Raw genomic sequence first — 12994 nt, 5'->3', positions numbered from 1 at the left:
GCAGATCTTGCAATGGTTTTTTTGGTGGAATCACTGATAATTGAAGAAGCGAATCTTCAAATGAGGAGAACGAAGAGGGACCGTGGGGACCCGTAGAACTGGCCCATTTCAAAAGGGTTGGGTTAGGTCCGGATCCTATTTTGAAAAGTCCAAAACCCGTCCTGTTTTATTTACGAATGGGTTCAGTCCGATTCCTTCAATTTTGGGCCTGGCCCGGCCTTTGCCCACCTCTAATTTATTCCTTGTGCTTCCTCTTTTCTTCTAACCAAAAAAATGAAAATTATTAAAAGCTAAAATCAACATGGTTATCAAACATGCCCTTATAGGCCATCTCCAATGGAGAGGGCTAAACGTCCAAAAACTAAAAAATTGTCTGATTACCCAAAAACTCATCTCCAACTGATGGCTAGGCTATAACTCTATAGAGCCCACCAGACTATTATTTAGCCAACCCCTCTTAACCCTTTTTTGGGGGTCAGCTCCTCATTTGCAATAATTGATTCATATTCAAAGACTCAATTTGAAAACATTCAACGAGTTTAACTAAATTAAACAATAAACTTAAAACTAATAAATTATTGAGAGGACTATGTTTAGCCCTTTCGGTTGGAGATAGCTTTAGCTTTATCTAAATCAAATCAAAGCTTTGCGCTCAAAGTCACAACACTAAATGGGGGCCTTCAAATCCTAAACCCTAACATCGGCATTCCAAACTAGAATCACACATTTTGGGCAGACTATTTAGTGAGCGCCAAGATCCGGTCCATTTTTCAAAGCCATCTATTTTCTTCTCAGCAACAAAATCTCAAAAAGCAACCCATTGTTTTCCTTGTTTGAGAAATTAAAGTATTTCCCTAGTATCTTATGGAACAGTTGGGGTATGACGTTTCTTTAGCATTTAGTAAGCTTTCAGTAGATCTGGTAGTGAAAATCGAAAACCATAGCGATTATGGCAAAATCTTCAAATAAATGAATGTTGCAAAGTTTTGTAAAAACTAGTACCTCTATTGATTACGTTTTAGGCTCTCTCTTTAGTCATGTTTGGAGTCTAGGATTCTGATTGAATGACTCATTCTATTCAATGTACGCTTACGGAAGATGAAAAAGATTTACCCAACTTATTCTACCAATGGATAAAAGTTTCATTCATGTTTATTCCCTCTAATCCGTTCAAAACGAAAAAAATAATCACCTCTACCTTCACACGTACCTTGAATTACAAGCTCCAATCAAATCAAGTCCTATCACAAAAGCAAAAAGAATTGTGGCGTAAGCAACACCAAAATCATCTTAGAAGTTCTAATCATATATATATATATATATATATATATATATATATATATATATATATATATATATTGTACAACAAATACATATATTGATACATGATAACATTAAGGGAGTCCAATGCAGACCACTTGAAATCTTTTTTCCTTTTCACTTCTTTTTCCCTTTTCTTCTTATACACATCACTGTTGATATAAAACTATATCTTCATGAATCAAATGACAAATAAACATATGTACATTTTACAGGGTTACCGGAAATTGTCATCGAATGCTACCTTGGTTAACGTAGACGGATCCTCATGTTCTTCCATTTCCAACTCTAGCTTTCCATACCCGAATTCAGACTCGATAGCAACAAGATTCTTCAAATCAACCATTGATAGCTTGTCCAGGCACCTAACCACCAAGTCTGCAGCTACAAGCTCATATACAAGATGCTTGCTTGCAACAGCCACACACTTCATCTTGGCATCATGGGCAACCTCAATTGTCTGATTTGATTTCCCAAACACAATACACCACTCAGGTATGAACTTTAAAAGTTGTACCGCGTACTCAAACATTTATGGATCAGGTTTTCCCCTTTGAACATCTTCTGCAGCTGCCATCACAATGAAATATTCTTCAATACCAATGGATCCCATTGCAGCCTTAAGAGTTTTTTGAGGGTGTGTGGAGACCAGTGCCATTGGTATCTTGTAATGCATCAAGACATTCACAAACTCTCTAGACCCAGCTCATAATTGATATATTCCACCTTGCAAAGCTTGGTAAATGTCTTCCTTTCCAGCAGCCATTGTTCTCAACTGCACTGGGTCTCGAGACCAACATAGAACTTCCGACATTATCTGTTCATTCTTCATACCTTCTATTATTCTAAGCATGAAAGTCGGGGGAGGAGATTTTCCCTCTTCTTGAGAAAGAACTAGCCAAGCTTGCTTCTTAAGATCAGTATTATCTTCAATCAAAACTCTTTCTTACTCGAATATTGCAACTAGCCAACCATCCCCATCCGCTCTTGCCAAAGCAAGGGATTGTGTGGTGAAGGGTTATCTACTCTATTCTTTCGTGGCCACAACCCAGGTTTTCGATCTACACCAGTATCAGGAGGATAATTCTATTTCTGAGGAAGTTTATCCTCCTTGAATGAATACATCTCCTTCGCTAGCTCCATTGCAAGGGCCTTGATCAAAGAATTCTTTGACTGACCAACCCTCAACCTTGGCAAAGGAGAAGCCATAACAACCCTTTTACCACGAACTTCCGCTATAGGAAACCGACAGTTATTAGGCAACCTCCTCTTGTTGGAGAAATTCTTAACAAAAGCTCTCGTATATGGTGGTCAATGTCCAAGAAAAGACGTTGAAGCAATTGATTCAGCCCTCGACTCACTAACAATACCTCAACCAAGGTAAACTTGTATAACTTCACAAATTATCCTTATTCAACAAACCCTTTTTAACTTTCAGTTGAATTTCCACAAATAAACTCGATATTGAACCAATCTAACACCAATAAATCCTTTTCCAGCTGAGGATTCAGAACTCTAATCCAACTTTCCCTCTTCAAGTCCACTCAAATTTCGCCCAATCCTATACATATTTGGTTGAGTACCCCATAATTTTGCTAAAACTGAGTCCTAATTATGCTTTACCAAATCCAACTATGTTGTCAAAGAACCATACAAAAAAATCCCTTGATGCAAAAACTAAGCATAACCCATTAGACCCATCAACCTAAATTCCCAAATTAACAATACCCACAACTTCAAATCTATTAAAAATCCAACACCAGAAAGTAAAAAAAGCTGAATGATAATGGGGAAAAAATATTAAAAATATACAAAATATAAACAGCAATTCAACAGAAACCCACCAAATTTTAGCCAAAATGCATTTCTTATAACCTCTAAAATTAATCAGATTTTAACTCACAAACCAACCCAATTAGGCAATAACTATATAAATATATGGGTAAATTACGCTTTACCACCTCAGGTTTGGGATCGATTTCAATTTCTTACAACATCTTTAATACATTTCACTTTCATACCTCAAGTACTATTTTATTTCAATATAATACATCCGTCATTTTCCATCCATTGATCCGTTAAGAGCTGACGTGACTACCATATTTATGCCACATGGCTACCAAATGTGTGCCACGTGGCAAAAAAAAATTTAATTTAAAAAAAAAAAAAAAAGCACTGATCCCCGCATACAAACCCACATACCACCCAACAAACGCAGAAACCTTCCCCCCCTGGCGCCCAACCTTTTCTTCCCCCCTATCCACGCCGCAACCTTCCCTTCCCTTCCCCACCCCCACCCCCACCCCCGCCGCAAGCAAACCAAGAAACATCCACCCCTCCCCCCCCCCCCCCCCCCCAAAAAAAAACCTGCAACCAAACCCAGAAAACTCCCCCCCTCCCAAACATACCTAAATTCGAACCCTTCCCCCTCCCTCCAAAAAAACCCGAACCTAGTGCTCCCCGATGCATCGTCGAGTGGGCTCGTCGGTTCGTCGGTCGGCTCAGGCAACGAGGTATGTATTCAAATTTTTAATTTTTTCGATGCTTGGTTGGTGGTTTCAATGAAGTTAGGTTTGCTAAGGGTGGGTGGGGTTGCAGATAAGAGAAGGTCAGATAAGGTGGGTTAGGGGTGGGGGGTTGCGGGGGAGGTAAGGGTGGGGTGGGATGGGATGAGTTCTTGGATGGGAGGGAAGGTGAAGAGAGTGAAGGAGAGGGAGGTGGTTGGGAGGCTTGGGAGGGAGAAGAGGGGTGGGGTAGGTTTCTGCGTTTTCAAGTGTTTTTTTTTTTTTCAAGTTTTTTTTAAATTAAAAAACTATTCTTTTTGCCACGTGGCACACATTTGACAGCCGCGTGGCAGCCACATCAGCTCCTAACGGATCAATGGATGGAAAATGTAACGGATGTATTATATTGAAATAAAATAATACTTGAGGTATGAAAGTGAAATGTTTTAAAGATGTTGTAAGGAATTGAAATCGACCCCAAACCTAAGGTGTTAAAGTGTAATTTACCTTAAATATATATACACACACACCACAAAGACAGAGACTTTTTGGTATATTACAATTATAAAAAGTAAAACCTGGGAAGAACCAAAGGGTTTGATGAAGGATTAGAGGCCTGAGATGTCATAAAGAGAGAGAAAGAGAGAGAATGTTTGGAAAAAGGATTGGATGAATCTCTCCCTTTTTTGCGTTTCTTCAAGGGAGGTGTTTTTCTGTGGCTTATAAATTGTGCTCGGAGAGAGAGAAAAGCGGTCATGCCAGCAAAAGTATCCGGCTTATGGACACGTGTCGGTGATTTGGTCTGATAACTTGCTCCTTTTCTCCAAAAAAAAAAAAAAAAAAAGAAGGAGGTAGCACCTTTCATTTACTATTTGAGTTGCTAGTACTTTGTTTAAAAATGCATTTTTCTTACATGTCAAAAAATTTATAAGGTCGATTGCTACTTTTTATAAGTTAATAAATTGGGTTGTGCAATATATTTTATTTAAAAATATTGTTTAGCAAAGAGTTTGCAATAAAAATTGAACATATGATATTTGATTTTTTCTAAATAAAAAATAAAATTTGAAGAGTGTTATTTTTAGCTGTGATTATGTAAATCCTAGATGGATTTGGTTTGTAGATTATCTGTTACTCTAGTTGTTCTTTCCCTATAGGATTGTATTTACTTGGAGAACAAGTTAATCCTCTCCTTTCAGCTACTATAAATAAAGGCACTGTGTTGGGTGGAATACACACAAGAATCCCTGAGCATTCTATAACCTATCCACTCTCTCTTTTTGCAGCACCCTTTCCCTTCCTTAGCTATTTTCTCTGATTGCGGGAGCAACTTAACCTTTCTTCGAATCAATGGAACTCAAATGGAGATAAAGATAAGAGGTAGAGATTGTCCCACTAAGCGTGCCAAATTTATAAACACGAAATTCATGCAACAAATGAAACAAGAACACGTGTACGAAATAATGAATGAATTAGAGTTAATCTTTGAACTTGATCCTCTTATTTGATTTACGAAGATGTGTCTGTGGTTGATCGTAGAGACTTGATCTTAAATCAGACTTGATTTCTTCAAGGGTCCTCGAGGCTTGATCTTAAATGAAGCATACCATGACCGATTTCACGTGGTGGGAGGTCCTCTGCTTTGGTGTGGATGACACGACACATGTATTTGTTGTGCTTCTTGATTCTTTACAAGCTTGATGAAAAACATGACTGTTTGGACATTGAGTGTTTGAGCATCTTAGGGTGTGTGTATGTGAGAGGTCTTCTTTGTCTTAAATTCTCGTATTTATAGGACTCTCCATATCTTGATTGAGGCTTCATTTGGTCTTAATTTTGGACTTAATTAAATGATGAAGGAATCAAGACTTGATTTGGAAGTGTGAAGATCCTTCCAACTGTTTGTGCTCCAGAAGCAAACAATTCTAGATTCATCATCTTTGCTAAATCTGAGGCCACACAAAAGCCAAGTTGGCCGCTTCAACTTTCAACAGCGTTCTCACTTTTGCCACCGATGCCACAAAATTTGTTATAGCAGCCGCCTTCAAGTACGGCACGTTAGCACTACAATCTTACAACAAAAACTTCCATGCAGTTGTGAGATGTGGAAGATAAATTTATATACAGAGAGAATTAGATTGGGAATGAATTCTAAGCCTGTATTTCAAATGGTATATTTTGAGTTCGATTTCTGCCTCTGGTGAATCGCACGATGGTGCCCAAAGTGAGGCTAAAATTGTTGGAAATTTTGAGTAGAAATTTCTTTGTCCCACATTGGCCATTCCCAAAAAGTTTCCTCACTTTATAAAGCTTTGTCCCTTATAAAAAGTGATTGGAGTGATAGGCCTTGGAGACTAAAATTGGGTTCATCCTTGGGGTTGGGCTTTGAGGTGTACTAGTTAATTGGTAACTAATCTCTAATAATTAAATTAATTAATTATTTTTTAATTTAATTAATTTCAAATTTAATTAATTAATTATTTTTTACCAACAGACTCATCTTTTCAGATGAAGTCTGAAGAGTGAAAAAAAGCAGAACGTAGAAAGAAAACACCCCTCTGAGAAGATGTCTCCCAACAGATGCATCCCTTCCTCATACTTGTTGCGAACAAGCATAATTATATTATATATACATCCATCTGCATGGCATTTAGAAAACAGAAAATACAATTCTTCTTCTATAATCCAAAACATCCTTACTGAGAGAACCACATAGAAATTCGCCAGAAGCCAAGCACTGAGTAGAGACGAAATTTCTGTTTCAAGGACATTGTGCTACTCAAGCCTCGATCTTCAATATTTATGTTTAATACTATTTCATTGTTCATACTCTGTTAATTTCCTATTTGCATTTATTATTTATTAGCATATATAATTTTATCACAGATTGTTGACATATGCTCAGCAGAAATGTCTCTGTGAATCTTCATAGTCTTCGAAATGATAGACTGCCGAGACGAAGCCACTAGTTGGTCTTTTTTTTATTTTTTTATTTTTAAAGTCATATACAAGAGAAAGGCCAAGCTTTGCATGAGCTTATTTTATTTATTTTTAATTATAACGATATTCTACATTATCCTACACTAACTAGAGAGGAAGGAAAAGTGGTTGAACTTGAGACATAATGGGTTGAACATAAAGACCTTAACAACCAAAGCGGTTCACCAAGATTTATAGGGAAAACTCGATTTTCTTCCTCAATATGTTTCATTTAGTTACATTTTTTGTAAAATTATTATTACGAAGTTATGATAAAAGAGAGAGAGAGAAAAAAAGTGTAATGTGACGAGAGCAACCAAAATGAGTATATAATGTGCGGAGACGTGTTTTAGACTTTTAGTGCAATAGGTAAATTTTTCTCTGGATGTTATAATAATTATATTAATTGTCAATTGTCACAAACTAAGAGGAAAAATTGTACAGATTTCATCTAATTACAATACTCATCACCATTCAAGTGAATCGGCTATGGTACATCTCATTTACTGATAACAAGAATATTGTTACATTGTAGGCAAGTGACAATTTGATTTGTTTATTAGAAAGCAATCTTCTAATTAAGATTTTAATGGTAACTGGAAATCGTAGACTATATTGATTTCCTTATTAAACACATACAATGAATTGACAAAATTGATAATCCTAACTGCTGAACAAGTCAAGCCGATCCAGTCTATTTGTGCAAAACATTCGGGTTGGTTGATTTCAGTTTGGTTAATAATACTTCCACCCAACTCAATTCACTTATTGAACGAGTGATCGGGTTTTTACCCGAAAATAAAATTTTAAATTTTACAACCCAACCAAAACCATTTCGGTTGGTTGGTTGGGTTTGTCAGTCAAACCACTAAAATGCCCACACATACAAAATTCAACATTAATCGAAATCATGCCAAACAAAACCCTTGCTTAACTCGGCATGTTCGTTTGACTCCCTAAATATAACATATGAAGGTTTTGGATTTTTCTAACAAAAAAAAAGAAAAAGAAAAAACCCTTGCCACTTACTAATACGGTTTATAAATTCGGATTGAGTAAATGACGAGTTCTTAACCAATTTATTTTTCATAGCATAAATACATATTTTTATCAAAGAAAATCAAAAGCTCGATGACGGATTGAGTGCGATTTGGGCCAGGTTGCCAACTTGACCCATCGGGCTTGTAGATTTGGGGTGAAGATAGAAATATTGTCCATACCATGCGCATCATTTGGCTTGTTCGAATCTTGGCCGTCCACGTTTTCAAATGAAAATGAGCGGCCGTGATGAAGTTTGAAGAAGAGAAAAGAAGACAAGAAAAGCAGTAGTCTAGTCCGCATCGGTAGGGTTTTTTCATCTCTTTATTCTCATCTCATTCTCTTTTCTATGTTCATAAAATGTTTTTTGTTTTTTTTTTCTAATTATTAAAAAATTAAAATGAAATGTTAACGTGGCTTAATCGTAACCATTCAAATAAATATGAGAGACAGAAGATGATGGAGAGAGGGGAAAGAATCCTATCCATCCAATAAATCAAATCAATCAACCGTGCAGCGGCGCAGTCCAACTGTTGGACAAAATTCCCCAAAGAGAAAACGCCCCAAAACAAAGCACCGCCATGGGCAGGAGAGGAGGAGGAGGAGCTCAGAGGGCGCCAAACACCGCATTCGCGTCTACCAATAACATATCACTGAGAGAAGAATTGACCGGGAAAAAGCAGACCAAGGGCGGCTCCTCCATCAATGCCAAGGCCGCGCTGAAGCTCGAGCACTTGCAGAGACTCGCTGTGTGGACTGGCGCGGAGGCTTCTGTTCCTTCTCTGGGTGCATTCTTTGGGCGCACCTTGGCCGTTGCCCAAGAGGCCATCGGTGTGCCCCCTGAACCTTCTCTCTTCCCTTGCCAGAGGTATGCAAAAAATCTTTAGATTTTTTATTGAAAAACCCCAAAAGAAAAGGAGGGTTTATTGTCTTTGAATTTGGTGTGGTTATAAGTGGATTTAATTGCCTTTTTAGTTCAATTTTGTGGGTTTTGCATGTTGTAGGATTGGTTGTGAAAAAATGGTGGAAGATTTGAATTTCTGTTAGGAAGTGATCATGAATTACTCACTGTTAAGGTGGGATTGTGAACTATTGGTTTCATATGATCATTGTAATATTTTTGTGATTGAAAGTTTGTGCAACTGTTGATTCACTTGCTTTTGTTAATAGTTTTCGGTGTTAAGAGGCTTGCATAGTTTGTAGTAGTTAATTTGTCCCTGATACAAAATTAGCTCTTTGAATGTGGCATGACTTAGAGCTGTGGAGAAAAAGAAACAAGAAAACAGGCTGTTCGCTTTAGTCCCATCCAAGTCGTTTGGATTGGATTGCAATAAAAATTTATAAAACCAATGAGATAGATTCGTTCTACCAAAATGAACCAAGGCAATCCAGCTATAACAGGCATTATTGACTTGCGTATCTTTGTAAGGAGTTTTGAGTTTCGTGGGATTGCGTATCTTCTATATGATTTCATAATACAACCTCGTATTTAGCTTAACCATACCTGCATTCCATAAAGATAATTGATTGTAATCATGATGCGTACTGAAGTTACATTCCGCCTTGATTAAGCTTAGTACACCTTAAAGATGGAAATCTTATTGGGTTGGATAGGTTTGAAACTATTTGGCATGGCAATGGGGGTAGCATTTCTGGTCGCGTAGCTAAACATGTTGGAGTTCTGAAATTCTTAATTGTTACATAGTTATATGGGAACAACATGCATCTAGGATTCACCATCGAAAGTCAGATATATAAACTAAGAAACATCTAATGGAATGTTAGGCTCGAAAGGTGGAGAGAGAATAGGATTATGACTCGTCTAACCTGAAAGTCTAGTCAACTACATGTTTGTTTATTCTAATTTTCAGAAAGGTTGTTATTGGTTAACCCATCAACAACAACAAAGTCTTTTCCCACTAAGTGGGGTCGGCTATATGAATCCTAGAACGCCATTGTGCTCGGTTCTATGTCACATCTTCCGTTAGATCCAAGTACTCTAAGTCTTTTCTTAGAGTCTCTTCCAAAGTCCTTCTATGTCTTCCTCTACCCCTTCGGCCTTGAACCTCTTTCCCGTAATCGCATCTTCTAATCGGAGCGTCAGTAGGCCTTAGTTTCACATGTCCAAACCACCATAACCGATTTTCTCTCATTTTTCCTTCAATTTCAGCTACTCCTACTTTACCTCGGATATCCTCATTCCTAATCTTATCCTTTCTCGTGTGCCCACATATCCAACGAAGCAATCTCATCTCTACTACACCCATTTTATGTACGTGTTGAGCATCACCGCCCAACATTCCGTGCCATAATGTTATTGGTTAACCCATGAATAGATAAAATCCTAACAAAGTTCTCACGACCTGCAATTGCAGGGTTTTCTTTTCCGCTTAACTCATTTTGCATTGTATACTGTATTGGCATGAAACATGAATCTGACCGAGTGTCACACAACAGTGACAACACAAATAAAGAGATTAGTACGTGTTTTGGATTTTATGTCACCTTGAATGTATGTTTTCAAACAAACTGAAGTGCTTTTGAGATAAGCATAGAACTTAAGTCCCATGACTTCGACTCTGAAATGTGTCAGCCATTGCGTTAAATGAAAAAAATTATTGGAATCAATTTGTCTTTGGATGCGTGTAATGTGTGTTGTAGCCTTGTAGGTTTTATAATTTTGGACAATATACATTTTGAAATGAATGATACTATAAAGTATATTAAAAGGTACAGACCCGTAATCAGTGTTTCACTATTTTGCAGATGTGAAACAGTTCTTCAGCCTGGCTTCAACTGCATTGTTCGAATTGAGAAAAATAGAGCAAAGGTACGACAACGAAGTAAGAAGATTACTAATTTCTCTCAAAACAATGTAGTGTATACATGCCACTTCTGTTCACACCGGAATGTGAAGAGAGGGACTCCGAATGGACATATGAAAATGATATGCCCCCCCAAGGCCAAAACAACTTCGAATCTGAAACTTAAGTCCATCTCCAAGAAGTTTATCAACTTAAAGGAGATCACAGCAGGTGATGAGGTTAGTAAAGCAGAGGAGATAGCTACTTCCGCAGGCAGAGAGATTCCTGCAGTCAACACTCCTGCTGGCGAAGGCGAGGTTAGTAAAGCGAATGAAATAGCTCCTTCAGCAGGCATAGAGATTCCTAGCGTGGATACTCCTGCAACTCCAACAGTGAAGACTGGAATTGCTTTGTTGTTGGGAGGGAAGAAGAGAAGGAGAAACAATTCGGCGACCAAGAAACCAGGTGAACCTGATAGCAGTCCCACCTCAATAGCTGAAAACACAACTAGCACGTCAAACAAACGGAGGAGAAAATCATGGACCAGTTTGAAGGAGATTGGTATACGCAGTGATCACAATAACATCCGAAAAATCAGTTTGATTTGACAATCCCTTTCGATGGCCCAGGAGTGCATAATAATTTTGTAGTTCGGTAGATCAAATTTCGAATGATATGAAATAGCATGTTGATTTTTTGATTGAACGAGAAGGGAGTTTGCCTGAAATGAAGCCTGCTGCACGATAAGAACCCACTGAATTATTCAACTGAGTTGTTCCGAGTCGACTAGGAGGAGACATAAAGCAAAGCAGGACAAAGATAGAAATTTAGGAGTCGTTTGATAATTATTTGTATTTTTTTATTGTAGTTTTCAAAGTGAAAACGACTTGAAATAGTTTTTTTATTTGCTTTTTGTGTAACCCTTATTTATTTATTTATCTCATCTACCATTTTTCCTCTGCTTTTCTTCATTTCTTCCTTATGTCGGATATTTTTCCATTCACAAGCACAAAATGTGAAAAAATAAAATTTAAAAACAAAATAGTTATCAAACAGAAAAACAACTAACTCATCGTATTACGGTATTAGTTTTAAATCATGTTAGTAATCTAACAATTGTTTATTATTTTATTTTTACTCAAATTTTTGTTAACAAGTGGGCGCTAGTAATGGGAGCATTTTTACTCACCATCATATTTATTATCATTAGATGAGTTTGAATTTTGAGATTTGTGTTTATCCATTACACGAATCTCGAAAATTCACTCATCTAACGGTGATTAATAAGGTGGTGAGTATACACCACACTAAATGGTGGTGAGCAAAAATACACTCCGCTAGTAATATTGTGGTTTAAATTCACCATTGGCGAGACTCGAATTTTAAACTCCTCATTTACAAGTGAAGAGAAATACCACTAAATTGTAGTAGTGACAAAAGATATAGAAAATATTGTGCTAATGAATTGTACATCCAAGATGATAAGGGTATAATTGTGGGAGATTTTAAGTTTGATTGTTGCCAAATACGAATTTGAACCACATTATCACATTATCGTTTGTTAAAAAAATAAAAAATAAAAAGACGATAAGGGTACAATCGGTACAACTCTCAAGCAAGGAGAGCACCCTCATTTCTAAGGGTGGGCGCGATGCGGTTTCAAGTGAAACCGCAACCGCAACTGAAACCAAAATTTTTTGCGATGCGGTTCGGTGCGGTTTTGAAGCCAAAACCGAAATGAAACCAAACCATTTGGTTCGGTTTGGTGCGGTTTCAAACGGTTTCAATTCGGTTTTTTAGAAAAAAATATATATACAATTTAAAATATACACCTATTTACGCATAAGACGATCTTATTTTCCTCATATATTAATTAATGAACTTGGAGCAAAAACGACAACAACAATGCAGCAAAACTGCAACAAAAAACAGCGACAAAACTACATAAAATTTGAACAAGCTCGTATAAGTTCTGTGAAATTATTAATTCTAGCTTGTTGATTATAAACCTCTTTCTTATGATAATTTTTCTTTAAACAGTATGCAGGTTGACAAATAAGCTGCTCTCGCAAGAGAAGCACCTTCGTGATCAACCCTCATCATCAAGGAAACCAATGGAAAATTAAGTATGACTTGTATCAAATTGTGAATACTTTGTGATGCATGTTAGTATGAATAGAAGTATCGCAAATAAATCACTTTGAGGCGGCTTTGATGACATGAAAATAAAAACTTATGTAATAAAATCTAATTGAGATAGAATTAGAAAACATACCAAATTAAAAAATCTAATTGATGTCGACTGTGGAAGAGATGAAGATAAGTTTTGAGAGAGAGAGAGATGAATAT

The 12994-nt window shown here is 37.0% G+C and overlaps 1 protein-coding gene and 1 pseudogene across 1 annotated transcript; one reads left to right on the top strand and one right to left on the bottom strand.

The window, feature by feature from the left end:
- Window positions 1-1537: 1537 nt before the first annotated feature.
- Window positions 1538-2908, bottom strand: LOC137712226 (5-amino-6-(5-phospho-D-ribitylamino)uracil phosphatase, chloroplastic pseudogene; annotated as a pseudogene).
- A 5421-nt stretch (window positions 2909-8329) lies between these two features.
- Window positions 8330-11602, top strand: LOC137713806 (uncharacterized). The gene is made up of 2 exons (XM_068453163.2): window positions 8330-8709; window positions 10608-11602. Exons 1-2 carry the CDS (start codon window positions 8423-8425, stop codon window positions 11251-11253), a joined length of 933 nt encoding a protein of 310 aa, XP_068309264.2. The 5' UTR covers window positions 8330-8422; the 3' UTR covers window positions 11254-11602.
- Window positions 11603-12994: the final 1392 nt, after the last annotated feature.

This window comes from Pyrus communis, chromosome 14, assembly GCF_041283825.1.
Source record: "Pyrus communis isolate YQ-2024b chromosome 14, ASM4128382v1, whole genome shotgun sequence".
In the NCBI taxonomy this organism is placed as follows: Eukaryota; Viridiplantae; Streptophyta; class Magnoliopsida; order Rosales; family Rosaceae; genus Pyrus; species Pyrus communis.
Note: the sequence above shows the minus strand (reverse complement) of the source record. Positions and strands in the feature narration are given on the sequence as shown.

Excerpts from the sequence above, each read along its gene's own strand:
- LOC137713806 (XM_068453163.2), top strand. The coding sequence starts at position 8,423 with ATGGGCAGGAGAGGAGGAGGAGGAGCTCAGAGGGCGCCAAACACCGCA. Across the intron at positions 8,710-10,607 it reads TCTCTCTTCCCTTGCCAGAG|ATGTGAAACAGTTCTTCAGC; the intron begins GTATGCAAAAAA and ends ACTATTTTGCAG.